Source organism: Haliotis cracherodii, unplaced genomic scaffold (assembly GCF_022045235.1).
Source record: "Haliotis cracherodii isolate W230 unplaced genomic scaffold, xgHalCrac1.p SCAF_1, whole genome shotgun sequence".
Lineage (NCBI taxonomy): Eukaryota > Metazoa > Mollusca > Gastropoda > Lepetellida > Haliotidae > Haliotis > Haliotis cracherodii.
The window spans coordinates 15,148,905-15,169,707 of NW_027266264.1; the positions used below are offsets into that span (position 1 = coordinate 15,148,905).

The following is a 20,803-nucleotide window of genomic DNA, read 5'->3' on the forward strand; positions in this document are numbered from 1 at the left end:
TAATACTGGTAAACATCTTACTGAAAATACTCAAAAGAGTTATACCCCTATAGTTATTGGTGACATTAGTTGATCCCTGTTTGTGCAAAGGAATTACAATCACCAGAGTCCACTGTTCTGGAAAATAAGTCTTTTCAAGCATAACGTTAAAAAGAATTTCAAGGTAGGGGAGGAGAATATCGGACGAATATTTAAAAAATTCAGGAATCAAATTATCTTCACCAGCTGCTTTATTGCTTTTTAAGTTTGCGATGCTTTCTGAAATTTCATTTCTTGTTATAGGTGAATCAAGAATATCTGAAGTTAACTGACAAAAAGAGTTATCAAATACATTCCATTCGTCGATATCAAAACATCTTTCCTCGTTCTCTGTAGAAGTTGAAAACAGATCCCTGAAATAGTTAAACCAATCATCAATTGGAATATTGTTTTGTGTATAACGATTAGTGTTTAGCCCTTTAAGAGTGGCCCAAAATTGTTTAGAATCGCGCATACAGTGTTCAAGTTTTTCCTGTTTCTCTTTGAAAAAATTCGTTTTCTTTTCTCTGCATACACTATTATATTTATTTCTAATATAATTATACTCATATAATGAGTTATTATCCTTTTTTCTCCTAAAATTGTTTAAATATTTACATCTTTCCTTTTTGAGTAGCTCACATTCACGGTCAAACCACTGTTGACTAGATGTGTTAGAAGTACACACTCTTTTCATGTCGCTTGCTGCCGTGCACAAGGCCTCTTACATGTATCTAACACTTTCGTCTATATTGTGTAACACTTCGTCAACAGCCTTTTCTAATAAAGAGTAGCATTCACTGCTCAACAAGTTATACATAAATTGGTCAGCTTTATCATTGACCCAAACGAATTTGGAAGCCTTCTTATTACCATGAGCTTGCACGGGTTTAGTCTGCACAGAAGTATATAAGCTCCCAATGACAGGAAGATGACAGGATTCCGTGCGTGATACAATGGTGAAATTACAGCATACGTCGAACAACCCAGATGAACAGATTATGTAATCTATGACGCTAGCACCTTGATGGCCAATAAACGTATAGTCTCCAACTTCTGAGTCTGACCCACATCTTCCATTCATGATATGTATATTTAAGATACTGCATAAATTTATCAAACTTTTTCCAAAGTTGTTTAACACATTATCTGCTGACGCTCGTACCATGTTAAAATGGTCGAGTAGAAAACTATACACGGAAGAATTATCATTTTCTAAATTTTCAAGAATATCATCTTCAACAAAATCCGGCTCAGTACCTGTGCGTGCATTGAAATCTCCACCTAACATAATATAATAGTTGCCGCAGTGAGAAAGAACATCTAGTAGCTCCTCCTGCAACAATAGCACACCGTTACTACAATCAGGTGATAACGCACTGTACCAGCGTGACGATTCTGGGTGAATATACACACATGAGTACACTACATCCTTATCTATATTAAACATGGCTTTGTCTAATAACACAAATATTCCACTTTTACGGATTTTTGTCCATTTCACAAAATTCTCAAACTTTTTTCTTATAAGAAGTACTATTCCACCTGAAAGGCGGCCGAAGTCAGATATTTTTTCTCCATGTTTTGTTATAACCTTAAAATCTGGAAATATGGATAGTAAGTCAATCTCTTTGGACCAGGATTCTGTCAATCCAATGATGTCGCATTTACATATAAAGCTTACAAAGTCACGATCCTGTAATTTAGCCATCAGCCCTGATACATTCCACAATAAAAATTGTACATCCTTGTTGATAGTTCTGTGGGGTACACTTGTTTGAAGAACCCGTAAATTGTCATGGCCCTGGCCACACCCCTATCTCACAGCCTTCCGACCAGAGGTCTGGGAGCGAGAGGTTGACCTAAGATAACGTCTTCTTTGCTCCCCGCTCCCAGAGTCATCCTGTGTTTTCCGTGTGTCTCTCCTGTCACCTTGTCTAATGCTTATGTCTCTACCTTGACTCTGCTGTGTGTTGTCATTTTCTTTTTGGCGTCTAATATCCTCTACGATTTTGCCTCCTTTATAGAAAAATCGTTTAGTCGGATTTTCAGTTCGTAATTTATTGAGTTCTTGTCTTTGATTATATGTCAAGTCAAATGTATCTCGATGACTAATTGAAATGTATTTCGCAGGTAATAATCAATAAACATTGTGACAGAAAAACAAGTCAAGGATTGAGTTGAATTTTAGTTTTGCGAAAAAGGTCCGTGGTTTCTGTGGATGAAACTAAGTTTGACAATGTTGCAAATGATCACTTTCTTTGACTTCATTACGGATTCCTCAACCTGTATCGAGGAGAATTTTGTACAGTTAAGTAAAATTCTAATTAAGATTTCTTAAAGCTGTCACGGTGGCAAATTCAAACTTCGATATCATGGTACACAGATCTATTGTAAAGTCAGATTGGGAGTTCGAGATGGCGCTATGTATTTTTATCTCGAATTTGAAATAAGCTGTTAACTTTATATGTTTTGTTTGTTTGGTTTTTTTTGTTTAACGCCACACTCAGCAATATGCCAGCTATATGCGGGAGGTCATGCAAATAATCAAGTCTGGACCTGACAATCCAGTGATTGACATCACGAGCATCAATCCACACGATTGGGATAAGATGACATGCATCCAATCAACCAAGTCAGCGAGCCTGACAACCAACTCGATCCCGTTAGTCGCCTCTAACGACAACCATAGTCACCTTTTAATACAAGCATTGGTTGCTGAATATCTGTTCTAACCCTGATCTTCACAGGTCCAAATCTATATGTATTTATATGGTGAGGCGGTCGTGATCGGGGAATAGGTTCGAGAGTTCGGTATACACATTCGTGGTCAATATCTCTCATGTTGTGGATGATAGGGATTTTGTCATGTTTTGAAGAAATGTCATCACTGGCATGCTTTTGATGGTACACACAACGTAAGCTTTACCTCGAACATGCTAGTTCCGGTCACAAAATATATGCTTTATCTTTTACTGATTTTTGTATTAATAACATTACAACGTTTCTCAAGGTTACAGACTCCAAGGATTCATTTAAGTGCATTTTAAGCACCTAAAATTGACAACTAACGCCCTGATCGCAAAACTCCTAACGATTTTTACAAAAAATAGATACGAAAACTTTTGCTGAACCCGAGATTTGAATGACTGACAAATCCGTACTTTCTTGTGTTCTCATACATAAAACAGCAGTGTAAACATGATCTAACATGGCTTAATGTGGAATGTGTCTAGGATTGTAAACTGTCCATATCATTCCAAATTGTATGCATATACATGTGTCATGTCTTTATTTGGTTTTGTGTCTCTACCCGCAAGCATATGTGGCAAGATACACCTTCCAGGATAGTGGACAATGTGGACACTGACGAAAATTTCTACAACATGTCCAAACATTCCCAAACAGACAGAATCATATGCTTTCTGAAAGTCAATCCAGCACATCGTTGTTGTCGTTGTCGTTTTTGTCGTCTACGTCATCATTATCCTTCAAGGACAGTGGACGGTATGGACACTGGAATATTTCGAATATTTGGAAATGTGTGCAATTTAATTAATATAAACACTATTTTAAGCGTCAGGAAACGGGATTTTTCATTTTTTTCATGAATGGCGAGTATAACAACTAGGGAAGCTAGCTTGACATTTCGTTAGTACGGTCCTCATACTGTCTTTGCCTTGTTTCTCCTAAATCTCATTTGTTTCAAAAGAAACAGATAAATCGGTCATAAAATGCTTTCATTGGATTTATCAAAAAGGACCATATCAGGTTTGTTCGCTTGGATACGTCTGACTCTGTATGTGGGCGTATTCCAAAGAATTTTATATGTAATTATCCTTTCCCACGACGCCCTCTGCATATTCTGGGTCGTACCATTGATGGTCTCGGAGTCAAAACCACACATTACGGTAACAAGAGGATCGAACCATGCCAAAGATACTGTGTTTGTGTCAAGCTGGACATCAACTTTGACACAAAATCACACATTGACGTTTTCGAGTGGCAAGTGACTGGTTCTGGGTCGATTTGATATGGCACTTCGCTTGATTGACACTCATTTCTGTACCGTCCAGCACCATCAACAAAATAAACATTAACATTGATATTCAGTAATGCATCAATGGGTCGTTTAGGAAAATCTATTGAATGACTTGTTTTCAGTCTTGACATTCTTCACAAGAGGATTTTCAGATAAATAAATATGTGCAATAGTGCACGATTAAATTCAATCATGAAAGGCCTCCTTGTTAATCACACCATAGACATTAAAATCTTGTGATCATCCTCATCATAAGCAACTATCATCATCATTATAATGTTTATGTTCCTGTCACAGTACATCGTATTTAAAGAAAACAAGGTAAAGATATAAACACATTTGATGATACATCCTTGAGTTTAAAGTTGATTTTGACAGCCCGGGCCAAGTCGGACCCAACACAAGCCAAACACTTTTGATAGAGACTATGTTGAGAATGTAGAGGGAAAATGGCTTCACTTTGAGAACCATGTTTTCTTTAAATACTGCGACTTGAGACATTATAAAGTGGTGTATAGGTAGTTATAACACTAATCTATAGATGTAAACACATTTAATGATACATCTGTGCGTTTAAAGTAGATTTTGACCGCCCGGGCCAAGTCGGACCCAACACAAGCCAAACACTTCTGATTGAGACAATGTTGAGAATGTAGAGGGAAAAGGGTTTTCATCAGTTTATTACATTGTTGAAGGTGCATTTTAATTCAAACTCAATTAAATGAGCAAAACTATACGTTTGTGGACATTTGAGATCTGCCTAGATATGCGCGTTTCGTTTTATTATTCTGCAATCCATTTTTAGTATTACCCGCTGGCCCGGCTCGGCCCGACTTTTCTTGGCCCGACTTTAAGGCAATCCCCGTATCCTGAGTAGATAGGTGACTGACATGTGGGGTAATCGAAGGTGCAACGGGCTTCATAGCTTATGGTTGACGGGTCTCTCACCGACAAATGTGGAACAAGATTAACATGTATGCGACAATCTTGTTCTATTTCAACCAGTCTATTAACAAAGTACAATAAAAATAACTCCATAGTGTACACGAGAGGCGAGATGATATGAAAATAGGCTCAGGACTATTATATAACGATGTGTGGACGCGTGTGTGTGTGTGTGTGTGTGTGTGTGCGTGCGTGCGCGCGCGCGGGCGCGCTTGTGCTAGTTCGGATTATGCAGGTTTTACAGTGCTTGCCCACAGATATATATCATACCGCAATTTCACATGTATACTCCACTCAATCACAGTATACTATACGAACTCCGAGTCGACCAGTCCTGAGAAATGAATTTCAATACTAGACAATGTCAAGATATTATTTTGTTTTTAATTTCGAAAATTCGTTACGAAAATATTTATATACGAACTCGCACTTCAGGAAACTGATTGATGTATGCATAAAATGTACTACGGTACTGTATGAGTTGCCTCCCTTCCCTAACCTTTGTTCACTTCCGGGATTTGCACATGATCAATCACTACTTGTGTCAGAACAATAACAAAGTGACTGATACCTGCCAAAAACCAGAAAGACAATGAATGTGTCTTAATTATTATCAAGGTAAGATACATCCCTAACATATGCTGCTAAAATAATCAAGTGTATTGACCAAGAGAGATTTTCGGCGACTAGTTTCCACTTTGTTTACATCCGTCAGCTGTTGAACTTGTCCACTTACACCCGGGTAATGCCGGTACTCTGGACTACAGTCAAGGGACACACTCCATACATTGATTATAAATGTAGGATACAATTTATTCTGAGTTTTGGAGATTGATGGTGGTCAGGTCCGTGTTTAAATGTCCGTGTATTATATTTAAACCAAAAGATCTAGTTTTTAAAAAATAAAATGAAAGGGATAACGAAAGAAAATATTATCAGTGTAATCTTCATAAAGTTATATGAACTTTATTGCGCTTAGGAATAAAGTGGTGGGTTCCATAACCCAGATATGATTATTATTACTATCGACTAGCTGCAGACACTTACAGAGACCTGAAATGCCATTTTTGTTCAAGATTTCTGGTAAATTTTCAGTCAGACAGATCTACAGGTACATCAACATTGATTTGTAAAGGAGTCAATCTTTTTTTAAGTCTATCAGCCCAATTCTGGCTATATGACAGTGGTCTGTAAATATTCAAGTCTGGACATGGTAAAGTAATGACTGAAAGCATGAGCTGTGATCCCTGGACAGGGCATGTCCTGGATGACAGATCGATGAACACAATCAGTCACACAGCCGGACCAAATAAACCTATTATAATTGACTCTTATTACGCATGCTACAAGCATGAGACATGTGAGGTACCAATGAACACTGGGGACATTTTGATATGGAATTCACTCTTTGATTTTCAGATATTTTACTCTGATATAATATCTGTTGTTGTGAAGTTAGGTGAAGTTTCTATAACCAGGTAAAACGAGTGTTAAGTCTGCTAAATTCTCTGTAAGATGAGCAAAGTTTTAATTTGGAGCTATAAATCTTGTTTATGTGTGTTGAAATTGAACATGAGCCAGCATTTTTATATGAAGAGTGGCACGTGGTGGCACGTGGTCCTGTGCACAGCGCACAGATCACAAATCAGGTGAAGTTAAGCACCGTCGGTCTCGGAGAATAGTTGGATGGGTGACCATCAGCTTGACTCCTGAGAGTTTCTAGGGCTTAGGTCCTGCCCCACACTGAAGCACATGTACCACATGTGGTGTCTCCTTAGGCAAGAGACTTTGTTCGAAATGTGCCTCTGTTCACCCAGCAGTGAGTGGGTACCCGGTAGGATGAGATGGTAATGTGGCTGTTAACCTTCTAGCACCTCACAGGCAGCTTGGGTTGTATACTCCCCAGGGAGCTGAGAATGAAAATCGAGTGCTCGCTGATCCATTGACCGGGGTAATAATAGTGTAGTGCTATGAGCATCCACTTGGTGAATGGAATCTGGCGCATTATAAATTCCATTTTATTAGTAAGAGATATGAGATTGTAAAATGTGAGCGTTTCGAGCTGTTGTTAAGAACTAACTAAGACTAAGAGGTGATAAAGCAGTGAAGTTGATTTTTTAAAGATTGGCTCATGAACCCATATAATTTGGATTGGGCAGTCAAAACTAATTCGTCAACCTGAAATGACCTTTTGATATTTCGTCTGATATGGACGGAAGGAAATTTCAATGAGTTCTAATGAGGTGATATCCTGTCTAACTCACTAAATGTATTTAAACTGAAAATTTCCATCACATTTTAGGTACTCCCTCCAACATGACATAGACAAGGCCACCGGGGAGTCCCTCCAAGATGGCCGACGGACAAGACGTAGTGTTCCAGCCCGAGTTTGAGTCTGCCGAGGAAGAACTGCTGCATCATGCTCGCCATGGGCGTGCAGCTCGTGTCCTGAAGCTGGTTGTTCCAGGTGCTGACAACGACGTGGTCCTAGACATCAACTGCAAAGGTAGATGATTCTCGCACAATGTCAAGTGTGAGGAGTGATTACCATTTCTCATGTTTTGTTAATATGTATATATGTGAGTGAGTATGGTTTTACACTTTTCGCAATATTCCAGCAATATCACGGCGAGGGACACCAGAAATGGGCTTCACACACTGTACCAATGTCAGGAATCAAACCTGGGTCTTCAGCATGACGAGCGAACGCTTAAACCACTAGGCTACCCGACCGCCCCATGTATACATATATCTTTTAAACCCCCTCTTTTTGTGTGAGGTAAAGATGGAAACCATCATTGTACTACACTATGTGTCACAAGAGTTTTACCTTGACTTAAAAAAGTGGGGTCCAGGTGACCCCAATAATTAATCTTAAGAGTCCTTGCAGGCAATATGAGCGTCTTGTAAAGTAATGAAACAGTGTAGTGTACCTTTAAGTAATAACTTTAGAGCCTGGAATGAATCAATTGGGCATGTGGACAGTGGTCATGATTGATGGATGAAATAACAGACACCCGTACCTGCTATTGATGCGCTGAAGGTACATTAAAAATTATTGTGCATACCTCAGGATGTAGTATATTCTCTTTCTGCATCCAATCTCATTATTTGTGCATCGTGTAAAATCCTGGTCACATCAGTGACCTAGCCAACTCTCCCCACTAGAGACACATGTCACTCTCCCTACTCTACCCTGCTGACAGGTAAAAAGAAGTTTAACCGAGGATGGACCCCTCTACACTTGGCGTCATACTTTGGACACTATGACACAGTGAAGATACTTTTACAGGTAACAATCCATCAATGCCCTCATAGTTTTGGTATGACGTATAGTGTGGTAACATTTGTAAGTTTTGATATTTGAGTCCAGCACGTTTTATCCTTGTTTTATGGCTGAGCCTTGCCTATGCATGCTTTGTTTCAGTTTTCATAAATATGAAACAAAATGTGAAAAATAGAATTCTGTTTGATAATATGGTCATTTTGAACATCTTTTCTTATTACTACTCAAAGGTCATTTGTCTTACTAGACTTCACATCTTTTATGTAGTATCATCCATGTCATAAGTTGTGTGAACATACCAGTCGGCTGTTCAGGAAACAATGTTTTTGTCGCAAATTGATTCCAGAATGGAGCTGATCTGAATGTTGTGAACACAGTTGGAGACACACCACTACATCAGGCTGCACACACAGCAAGGGAGGTGAGATGGGGGCGGGGTGAGATGGGGGCGGGGTAGGAGGGGAGATGGGGGTAGGAGGGGAGATGGGGTGTGAGGTGAGATGGGGTAGGAGGGGAGATGGGGTGTGAGGTGAGATGGGGTAGGAGGGGAGATGGGGGTAGGAGGGGAGATGGGGTAGGAGGGGAGATGGGGTAGGAGGGAAGATGGGGGTAGGAGGGGAGATGGGGGCTGGGTAGGAGGGGAGATGGGGGTAGGAGGGGAGATGGGGTAGGAGGGGAGATGGGGGTAGGAGGGAAGATGGGGTAGGAGGGGAGATGGGGGTAGGAGGGGAGATGGGGTAGGAGGGGAGATGGGGTAGGAGGGGAGATGGGGTAGGAGGGGAGATGGGGGTAGGAGGGGAGATGGGGGCTGGGTAGGAGGGGAGATGGGGGTAGGAGGGGAGATGGGGTAGGAGGGAAGATGGGGGTAGGAGGGGAGATGGTGGCTGGGTAGGAGGGGAGATAGGGGTAGGAGGGGAGATGGGGTAGGAGGGGAGATGGGGGTAGGAGGGAAGATGGGGTAGGAGGGGAGATGGGGTAGGAGGGAAGATGGGGTAGGAGGGGAGATGGGGGCTGGGTAGGAGTGGAGATGGGGGTAGAAGGTGAGATGGGGTAGGAGGTGAGATGGGGGTAGAAGGGGAGATGGGGTAGGGGTGAGATGGGGTAGGAGGGGAGATGGGGGTAGGAGGGGAGATGGGGTAGGAGGGGAGATGGGGTAGGAGGGAAGATGGGGGTAGGAGGTGAGATGGGGTAGGAGGGGAGATGGGGTGTGAGGTGAGATGGGGTAGGAGGGGAGATGGGGTAGGAGGGGAGATGGGGGCTGGGTAGGAGTGGAGATGGGGGTAGAAGGTGAGATGGGGTAGGAGGTGAGATGGGGGTAGAAGGGGAGATGGGGTAAGGGTGAGATGGGGTAGGAGGGGAGATGGGGTAGGAGGGAAGATGGGGGTAGGAGGGAGATGGGGTAGGAGGGGAGATGGGGTAGGAGGGGAGATGGGGTAGGAGGGGAGATGGGGGCTGGGTAGGAGTGGAGATGGGGGGTAGAAGGTGAGATGGGGTAGGAGGTGAGATGGGGTAGGAGGGGAGATGGGGTAGGGGTGAGATGGGGTAGGAGGGGAGATGGGGTAGGAGGGAAGATGGGGGTAGGAGGTGAGATGGGGTAGGAGGGGAGATGGGGTGTGAGGTGAGATGGGGTAGGAGGGGAGATGGGGTAGGAGGGGAGATGGGGGCTGGGTAGGAGTGGAGATGGGGGTAGAAGGTGAGATGGGGTAGGAGGTGAGATGGGGGTAGAAGGGGAGATGGGGTAGGGGTGAGATGGGGTAGGAGGGGAGATGGGGTAGGAGGGAAGATGGGGGTAGGAGGGAGATGGGGTAGGAGGGGAGATGGGGTAGGAGGGGAGATGGGGTAGGAGGGGAGATGGGGGCTGGGTAGGAGTGGAGATGGGGGTAGAAGGTGAGATGGGGTAGGAGGTGAGATGGGGTAGGAGGGGAGATGGGGTAGGAGGGGAGATGGGGGCTGGGTAGGAGTGGAGATGGGGGTAGAAGGTGAGATGGGGTAGGAGGGAGATGGGGTAGGAGGGGAGATGGGGTAGGAGGGGAGATGGGGTAGGAGGGGAGATGGGGGCTGGGTAGGAGTGGAGATGGGGGTAGAAGGGGAGATGGGGTAAGGGTGAGATGGGGTAGGAGGGAAGATGGGGGTAGGAGGGAGATGGGGTAGGAGGGGAGATGGGGGTAGGAGGGGAGATGGGGTAGGAGGGGAGATGGGGGCTGGGTAGGAGGGGAGATGGGGGTAGAAGGTGAGATGGGGTAGGAGGTGAGATGGGGTAGGAGGTGAGATGGGGTAGGAGGGAAGATGGGGGTAGGAGGGAGATGGGGTAGGAGGGGAGATGGGGGTAGAAGGTGAGATGGGGTAGGAGGGGAGATGGGGTAGGAGGGAAGATGGGGGTAGGAGGGAAGATGGGGGTAGGAGGGAGATGGGGTAGGAGGGGAGATGGGGTAGGAGGGGAGATGGGGTAGGAGGGGAGATGGGGGCTGGGTAGGAGTGGAGATGGGGGTAGAAGGTGAGATGGGGTAGGAGGTGAGATGGGGGTAGAAGGGGAGATGGGGTAAGGGTGAGATGGGGTAGGAGGTGAGATGGGGGTAGAAGGGGAGATGGGGTAAGGGTGAGATGGGGTAGGAGGGAAGATGGGGGTAGGAGGGAGATGGGGTAGGAGGGGAGATGGGGGTAGAAGGGGAGATGGGGTAAGGGTGAGATGGGGTAGGAGGGAAGATGGGGGTAGGAGGGAGATGGGGTAGGAGGAGAGATGGGGTAGGAGGGGAGATGGGGTAGGAGGGGAGATGGGGGCTGGGTAGGAGGGGAGATGGGGGTAGAAGGTGAGATGGGGTAGGAGGTGAGATGGGGTAGGAGGTGAGATGGGGTAGGAGGTGAGATGAGGTAGGAGGTGAGATGGGGTAGGAGGTGAGATGGGGGTAGAAGGGGAGATGGGGTAAGGGTGAGATGGGGTAGGAGGTGAGATGGGGGTAGAAGGGGAGATGGGGTAGGGGTGAGATGGGGTAGGAGGGGAGATGGGGTAGGAGGTGAGATGGGGGTAGAAGGGGAGATGGGGTAGGGGTGATATAGGGTAGGAGGTGAGAAGAGGTGAGATGAGGGTGAGAGGTGAGATGGGGGTAGAAGGGGAGATGGGGTAGGAGGGGAGATGGGGTCGGGCTAGTCAACATTAGAGTAGAGACAAGCATGAACAATGTTTTATTTGAAAGACTAGCCAAGATATTAGATTGAAATATTATTGTCTTTAATTGATGCAGTGGTTGATTAAGTCATGCAGTTAAACACTTAGGGCAGTTTGGTATACGGAACGTTTTAAGGCCTTGATGTGTAAGACAGTACACAGTTTGTTTGAGCAGCATTTCCAAGCTTATCGTTACCTCAAAACGTATTATCTCATTCATGTCGCAGCAAGTTCTCACAGTCCTGCTGGAGTATGGAGCTAATGTGACGGCCGTGAACTCCGAGGGGCATCAGCCAAGAGACCTGGCCCGGAACCCCAACGTGAGACGGCTTATAGAAGGTAGGTACAGGAAGCCCAACTTGAGGCGGCTTATAGAAGGTAGGTACAGGAAGCCCAACGTGAGATGGCTTATAGAAGGTACATACAGGAGCCTGTTGTTAGAAAGAACAACTCCAGAAGTGAAGGCATTTGCAGCTGAGTGGAGGATGTAAATAACTTAGTACTAACTATCCCGCTATGACAGTGTGCTGTTTGCTTTTTATCTCTGATGTCCCAAACAAAGAGTGAAAACACCTCACCGGCACACATCTTGGAGGTCGGTCACCCACCATGTTGACTCCAACTTCATCCTGTTCAGATTATTTCTCAAACCCCGGATAGTCTGAAACCAGCCCGTTCTCCAGGTACCGTAAGACCGGTCTCTGCACCCCCATTTCCTCTTGAGTTGAATATCATTCCCCCTCATCACCTTTTTGTGAGTACTTTTGTACATTTTCAAAGGTATTTTCGGTTGTGCTATACCATGTTATATATAACTTTGTCTCAACTTGTATAATATTGAAGACATGTAGATATTTGACAGTGTTCCTGCTGAGCTAATTAACTGACAGAGTTATCTCCCTTCAGCGGCCGAGGTCCATGAAAGCAGACGCCACGAGGAGGAGTTCCTTCAGGCAGCTGCGATCGGGAACATGGAGGGTGTTTCAGACAAGGTAGGGGGTTCATAGTTTATAAGACCACCTCTGTGGTCTAGTGGATAGGGTGTATGCCTGGAGGTTGGAAAGTTGTGGTTCCATACCCTGGCTGCTTCATACCAAAAAATGTTAAAACATGGTACCTGGACAGATTGTTTATTTGAGTCGCACCTCACAAAAATATTTACGTACATATAACAGTACATATTTGTGAGCCACCCATTAAGGGTTACGAGAGATTTAAAATATATCACAGTATATACAGCATAAATATCTTAGTGTCAAAGGGGTATATAAAATATAATATCAGTCAGTAGACATATAAAATATTTTTTCTGCGTTAGAGAATTAGAAAGCAGATATTGGCTGTAAAATATACATAATATTTAAAAAGGAAAATAAGTTTGTCAGTATTACATAACTCCAGGAGGTTGGGATAGCTAAAACTGACCTTTTCGTATACTGGTAAACTTTCATGTAAATCATCGTACACAGGGCAATCCAGCAATACATGACATTCATCCTCAATAATTTCCTTACACTGAAAACACATTCACATTCACATTCACATTCACATTCACATTCACATTCACATTCACATTTGTATATTCTTCAATGCGGAGAGGTAAAGGATTTTGGAAGTTTAACAATTCCCTGCTATATGATAAAGAACACATGGAGATGGTTAAAAAAACAACATCTCTACTTTACAAATGTATGAAGATAAAAATGATGTTACTGATGATAAAAAATACTCAATAAATGATCAGTTACTCTGGGAAATGGTGTTACTAGAAATTAGAGGAATGACAATATATTATTTGTCAACAAAGAAGAACAAATCAGTGAAAGGTAAAGTGGACTACTAGATCTAGAAATTAAACTGGACTTCGAGGAAATAGAATCTGAAAAGAGGGAACTGTTAGATAAAATAAATGAAGTAAAAACAGAATTAGAAGAGATTAGCGAACAAAAGACACTGGGGCTGTTCATAAGATCCAAGGGGCGGTCGGGTAGCCTAGTGGTTAAAGCGTTCGCTCGTCACGCCGAAGACCAGGGTTCGATTCCCGACATGGATACAATGTGTGAAGCCTATTTCTGGTGTCCCCTGCCGTGATATTGCTGGAATATTGCTAAAAGTGGCGTAAAACCATACTCACTCACTCACTCACTCACTCATAAGATCCAAAGCTAAATGGATAGAACTTGGGGGAAAACCCTAGTAAATATTTTATTGGCTTGAAAGAAAATGACAAATGGAAAAAGCCCAGGACCTGATGGTTTCACGTCAAAATTTCTGAAGTTTTTCCCGTAATGACTTTGGCCAATTTTGGATAAATTCAGTGAACTTTGCATATAATGGATCATTATCTATTACACAAAAACAAGGTTTGATCACTTGCCCACCAAAGGGCAATAAAAGAAAGAATGTTTTGAAGAGCTGGCGACCAATTTCCTTGTTAAATACATCCGCTAGTAATTAATGAAGATCAATAGGCCTTTGTCCATTGAAGGTATATAGGGGAAGTTACAAGATTAATTTTCGATTTAATGGACTATTTAGAATCCTACCCAATACCAGGTTTATTACTACTTCTAGATTTTGAGAAAGCTTTTGATACTGTTGATAGAAAATTTATTTTAAATGTATTAAAAATGTTCAATTTCGGGCCTATTTAACAGAAATAGATCAGTATTTTTTTTAACGACATAGAGTCGAGTGTCCTTGTGAATAAATTTGGTAGTTCATTTTTTATGGTTACTAGAGGCTGCCGATAGAGAGACCCAGTGTCACCATATACTTCTATATTGTGTGCTGAAACATTTGCACTACTGATTAGGAATAATAAGAGAATTAAAGACATTATTGAATGTGTTTCAGCACAATTTGCAGATTGTACCACAGTAACCTTAGATGGAACAGAAAAGGGCCTACCGTATTCGACGTAATAAGTGCCCAGGGTGCTCTCAAAATTAGAAAGAGGGGGCTCTTATTAGAATATTATTTGGGTGAAAATAGTTGAGTTGAAAGATAAATTTTGTGGTTTATGCTGACAGCCTGAAATGTTTATGTATGACAGATATATTTTTCCAGAATTTAGGGTGCATATAACACACGAGTGCATATTATACGCGAAAAAATAAGTCTTGTGTACATTGATCAATCGGAAGGGGTGCCAATTGGGATTGTTCACTAGCCAATATATTTGCAAATGTTGCCGTGGGCGCTTATTAGAGCGGGCCGCGTATAACGTCGAATAGGTATATGCAGTTTTAAATATACTAAATTTCTTAGATTTTCTGGTTTAAAGGTTAATGCTGAGAAAACAATATTAATATGGATAGGATGAAAAAAGAGATCTACATAAAAGATCTGTAAGGAATTTTAAGCTTTTAGGATTAAATTTTGATATAGATTTAGAAAGATGGTGGATATTAACTATTAAGGTAAATTTGAAAAAGAAATGAATTTATGGTCAGTAAGATCTTTGACACCAATGGGAAGAAATGTAGTATTACAATATGTGCTTCTGCCAAAACTGAATCATCTTTTTGCTTCAATACCAAGCCCTTTGGATAACCTAATAGAAAAGTTAAAAAAATATGTTCAAATAGAAATATTAAAGTACTACCAAATATCTAATTGTAATCAGACAAAATGTTATGCCTTTTGGTCATCTTTAGATTCTCTATTTCCTTATACTGATATTGAGATTTTAGGAGTAGGAGGAATGTAAATGCTAACCGGTAATACTTCAGTAAGGATGAACTGAATATTTGGAACTGTCACTCTACTCTTTACAATGTATGCACTGTTGCAGCTGATGCGAATATAAGTGTATGTATCATGAACTATGGGGAAATAAAAACATTGAATAATAAATAAAAACAATTGCTATGATGTCATTATCAAATGATGCCACTTATCTCTCTCTACTGAAACTGGTGAGCTGTACTATTAACAATCAACACTGGTTACTGCTGTTTACAAACTGAAAATGTTGGTAGGATCATTTTGATAAAAAGGATTGGATCAAGACTTGTGTCGCTACCAAATTTAAGATATTTGTGACTTTTATCAACTTGTCTTGATATATGTCATCTGGGAAGAAACACTGGTGAGATTCTCGATTGACATGCCCTGTGTTTGCAGCTGCAGAAGAGTCATGTGAACATCAACTGCACCGACAGGTTCGGCAACACGGCGCTGCATATAGCCGCACTGAGGGACAAGAAGGAAGCGGCGGTGTTCCTGCTGCAGAACGGCATCAACACTGCCATCAAGAACAACAACAGTGAGCATTTGGGGGGGTGTCTAGCAACAAGAACAACAACAGTGAGCATTTGGGGGGGTGTCTAGCAACAAGAACAACAACAGTGAGCATTTGGGGGGGTGTCTAGCAACAAGAACAACAACAGTGAGCATTTGGGGGGGTGTCTAGCAACAAGAACAACAACAGTGAGCATTTGGGGGGGTGTCTAGCAACAAGAACAACAACAGTGAGCATTTGGGGGGGTGTCTAGCAACAAGAACAACAACAGTGAGCATTTGGGGGGGTGTCTAGCAACAAGAACAACAACAGTGAGCATTTGGGGGGGTGTCTAGCAACAAGAACAACAACAGTGAGCATTCAGGGGGGATCTAGCTTCAAGAACAACAATATTGAGCATTCAGGGGGGTCTAGCATCAAGAACAACCATAGTGATCATTCAGGGGGGATCTAGCTTCAAGAACAACCATAGTGAGCATTCAGGGGGGGATCTAGCTTCAAGAACAACCATAGTGAGCATTCAGGGGGGATCTAGCTTCAAGAACAACCATAGTGAGCATTCAGGGGGGATCTAGCATCAAGAACAACAATATTGAGCATTCAGGGGGGTCTAGCATCAAGAACAACAATATTGAGCATTCAGGGGGGTCTAGCATCAAGAACAACAATATTGAGCATTCAGGGGGGTCTAGCATCAAGAACAACAATATTGAGCATTCAGGGGGGTCTAGCATCAAGAACAACAATATTGAGCATTCAGGGGGGTCTAGCATCAAGAACAACCATATTGAGCATTCAGGGGGGTCTAGCATCAAGAACAACAATATTGAGCATTCAGGGGGGTCTAGCATCAAGAACAACAATATTGAGCATTCAGGGGGGTCTAGCATCAAGAACAACAATATTGAGCATTCAGGGGGGTCTAGCATCAAGAACAACAATATTGAGCATTCAGGGGGGTCTAGCATCAAGAACAACAATATTGAGCATTCAGGGGGGTCTAGCATCAAGAACAACAATATTGAGCATTCAGGGGGGTCTAGCATCAAGAACAACAATATTGAGCATTCAGGGGGGTCTAGCATCAAGAACAACAATATTGAGCATTCAGGGGGGTCTAGCATCAAGAACAACAATATTGAGCATTCAGGGGGGTCTAGCATCAAGAACAACAATATTGAGCATTCAGGGGGGTCTAGCATCAAGAACAACAATATTGAGCATTCAGGGGGGTCTAGCATCAAGAACAACCATAGTAAGCATTCAGGGGGGTCTAGCATCAAGAACAACAATATTGAGCATTCAGGGGGGTCTAGCATCAAGAACAACAATATTGAGCATTCAGGGGGGGGTCTAGCAACAGGAACAACCATTGTTCCAGGTTAGAAACTGGACTGCTATGGTCTATGGCCTCGCGAAAAATGGTAGAAATAAACATGCTGATGTTTACTGAGCCAAAAATTAGCTCATTTCACAGAAGGCCCATAAAGATAAAATATGAACACTATTAAACATTGCAATTCCTTGATAAAAGTAAACAACAACAGTTTAACGGGTTCAGAACACAAGTTGAAAATATATGTGCCAAAAAGGGAAAGACATAATCATGATAATCATGACCTATTTACTGTGAATATCCGACTCTGTTGTTGCTGCTGCTGGTGTTATGTGACATAGGTACAACAGATCTGTCACTGAGAAATGTGGGATGATGCATGTAAAGGATGATGTTAAGACAAGTGTTTACTGTGTCCACAGATCAGCTGGCGGCGGACATGGCGAGGACCCAGCCCATGAGGCAGCTGTTGGGGGTTCGGGGGGTCAAGGCGCTACAGATGCAGCCTCAGAGGTTTGAGGGCCAGCTGTTAAAGGTTGGTCGGTGTGACCCAGGCGAGGTGGCTGGACGAGTGATGCTAGAGTTTCAAGTTCATTCCTCTGTGTAGTATGGTTGTTAGGAAGGAGGGCTAGCTTTATGGTTAAACTGAAGCTCTTCACACCTAAGACCTAGGTTAAATTCTCTACATGGGTACAGTGTGTGTCTTGTGTTACTCATATTGCTGATTTATTGCTCAAAGCGGCATAAAACCACACTCATTCACTCACGCAAGCAAGTGGTATTACTATTATTTTGGTGGGATTATATCAGGAATGCTGTATTGCTTGTTCTCAGGCACCAGCCACATAATCATAAAGTCTGCTGCACGTTTCGTTTATATTTCCATTTTCAAAAAGAAAATCCTTAAATATTCCACATCTCGAACACACAACCCCAGCAGTGAAATGCTACAATAATTAATTTGATGTTGTTTTCAGAAATCTCGGATATTAGGCTTCCGACCAGTGTGGGTCATTGTGGAAAGAGGAGTACTGGCTTACTTTGAAAACAGGTAAGGTTGATGTGACTGTATCAAGGGGTTTTTAGTGTTCTTCAGACTTAAAATTCAAGAGACTGCACACACCCCAAACAGTTGCTACATGTTTGTCTAAGAGTTGTCTCCCCTTGACCATAGACGTTTCAAACTTTAGAGTTTAGAGTAGGGATTTTTGTTTTATGTGTCTCCTTTTCTTGACCATTGTCCAGTGATGAAGTAACTAGTCCTGCTTACAAAGGCTACTGTTCTCTTGAGTTTAGCACCTTGTACAACTTTTCAATGCTATGATTTGTTTCCTTTGTCCTTCTTCAATGTTCTGTTACTTTCACTACACTTTAGGGGCGACGCCAGTACAGGTTCGAAAAGAAAAGGAATGAAATATCTAGATGAAGCCAAAGTATATGTGAGTTGAAGCAATTACATTATTATTTCATTCCGTTTTCTTTTTATAGATTTAATTGTTTTTGTTTTAAGTCTGTCACATGTTAAGGTAACTTTTTATGTTTGGGATATTTGAAGTATTGAAACCTGTCCTCTTAGTTCATGAGGTGGTTGAATAGTAGAGTTGTTAAGGTGTTTGCCTGTCATACCTGAGGTCCAGTTTGCCTCCCTTGATTGGTACAGTGAGTGAAGGATATTGTCGTTATGGGAGAATGCATCCCAGGACTTTACTCTGGATAAGGTTACAATGTGAGACTTGGGGGGTGGGGGGGGTGGTGGATCCAGAGGAGTGTGTGGATCCAGAAGGAGGTGTGGATCCAGAAGGAGGTGTGGATCCAGAAGGAGGTGTGGATCCAGAGGGAGGCGTGTATCCAGAGGGAGGTGTGGATCCAGAGGGAGGTGTGGATCCAGAGGGAGGTGTAGATCCAGAAGGAGGTGTAGATCCAGAGGGGTGGTGTATCCAGAAGGAGGTGTGTATCCAGAGGGAGGTGTAGATCCAGAAGGAGGTGTGGATCCAGAGGGAGGTGTGGATCCAGAGGGAGGTGTAGATCCAGAGGGGTGGTGTATCCAGAGGGAGGTGTGGATCCAGAGGGAGGTGTGGATCCAGAGGGAGGCGTGGATCCAGAAGGAGGTGTGGATCCAGAGGGAGGTGTGGATCCAGAAGGAGGTGTGGATCCAGAGGGAGGTGTGGATCCAGAGGGAGGCATGTATCCAGAGGGAGGTGTGGATCCAGAGGGAGGTGTGGATCCAGAGGGAGGTGTAGATCCAGAAGGAGGTGTGGATCCAGAGGGGTGGTGTATCCAGAGGGAGGCATGGATCCAGAGGGAGGTGTGGATCCAGAAGGAGGTGTGGATCCAGAGGGAGGCGTGTATCCAGAGGGAGGTGTGTATCCAGAAGGAGGTGTGGATCCAGAGGGAGGTGTAGATCCAGAGGGGTGGTGTATCCAGAGGGAGGTGTGGATCCAGAGGGAGGCGTAGATCCAGAGGGAGGCGTGTATCCAGAGGGAGGCGTGGATCCAGAGGGAGGTGTAGATCCAGAGGGAGGTGTGGATCCAGAGGGAGGTGTGTATCCAGAGGGAGGTGTGGATCCAGAGGGAGGCGTGTATCCAGAGGGAGGCGTGGATCCAGAAGGAGGTGTGGATCCAGAGGGAGGTGTGTATCCAGAGGGAGGCGTGGATCCAGAGGGAGGCGTGGATCCAGAAGGAGGTGTAGATCCAGAGGGTGGTGTGGATCCAGAGGGAGGTGTAGATCCAGAGGGAGGTGTGGATCCAGAGGGAGGTGTGGATCCAGAGGGAGGTGTAGATCCAGAGGGAGGTGTAGATCCAGAGGGAGGTGTGGATCCAGGAGGAGGTGTGGATCCAGAAGGAGGTGTGGATCCAGAGGGAGGTGTGGATCCAGAAGGAGGTGTGGATCCAGAAGGAGGTGTGGATCCAGGGGGAGGCGTGGATCCAGAGGGAGGCGTGGATCCAGAGGGGTGGTGTATCCAGAGGGAGGTGTGTATCCAGAGGGAGGTGTGGATCCAGAGGGAGGTGTAGATCCAGAGGGAGGTGTGGATCCAGAGGGAGGTGTGTATCCAGAGGGAGGTGTGGATCCAGAGGGAGGTGTGTATCCAGAGGGAGGCGTGGATCCAGAGGGAGGCGTGGATCCAGAAGGAGGTGTGGATCCAGAGGGAGGTGTGGATCCAGAGGGAGGTGTAGATCCAGAGGGAGGTGTAGATCCAGAGGGAGGTGTGGATCCAGAAGGAGGTGTGGATCCGGAAGGAGGTGTGGATCCAGAAGGAGGTGTGGATCCAGAGGGAGGCGTGTATCCAGAGGGAGGCGTGGATCCAGAGGGGTGGTGTATCCAGAGGGAGGTGTGTATCCAGAGGGAGGTGTGGATCCAGAGGGAGGTGTAGATCCAGAGGGAGGTGTGGATCCAGAGGGAGGTGTGGATCCAGAGGGAGGTGTAGATCCAGAGGGAGGTGTAGATCCAGAGGGAGGTGTGGATCCAGAGGGGTGGTGTATCCAGAGGGAGGCGTGTATCCAGAGGGAGGTTCGGATCCAGAGGGAGGTGTGGATCCAGAGGGGGGGGGGGGGGATGGATCCAGAGGGGGGGGTGGATCTGTGGGTTGGAGGTGTGGATCCAGAGGGGTGTTTGGATCCAGAAGGATGGGTGGATATAGAGGGGTGTGTGGATCCAGAGGGGGATGGATATAGAGGCGTGTGCATGGGTGTGGATCCAGAGAGGGGTGTGGATCAAGTAGGAGGTGCAGGGAGTGAGCACCCCTACTTTATGTAGCATTTTAAAAACAT

General features: G+C 44.0%; 1 protein-coding gene across 1 annotated transcript in view; it reads left to right on the forward strand.

Annotated features, from left to right (window-relative positions):
* The first annotated feature begins 5,536 nt into the window (after nt 1–5,536).
* Nucleotides 5,537–20,803, forward strand: part of LOC139473479 (oxysterol-binding protein-related protein 1-like) — a 119,531-nt gene continuing 104,264 nt past the window's right edge. Inside the window, exons 1-10 of the mRNA XM_071256080.1 lie at nt 5,537–5,623; nt 7,308–7,511; nt 8,212–8,297; nt 8,638–8,712; nt 11,682–11,793; nt 12,361–12,446; nt 15,583–15,724; nt 17,459–17,571; nt 18,014–18,087; nt 18,412–18,475. Of these exons, the coding sequence (XP_071112181.1) occupies nt 7,358–7,511; nt 8,212–8,297; nt 8,638–8,712; nt 11,682–11,793; nt 12,361–12,446; nt 15,583–15,724; nt 17,459–17,571; nt 18,014–18,087; nt 18,412–18,475 (906 nt within the window). The 5' untranslated portion in view covers nt 5,537–5,623; nt 7,308–7,357. The remainder of the gene's footprint in view (nt 5,624–7,307; nt 7,512–8,211; nt 8,298–8,637; nt 8,713–11,681; nt 11,794–12,360; nt 12,447–15,582; nt 15,725–17,458; nt 17,572–18,013; nt 18,088–18,411; nt 18,476–20,803) is intronic.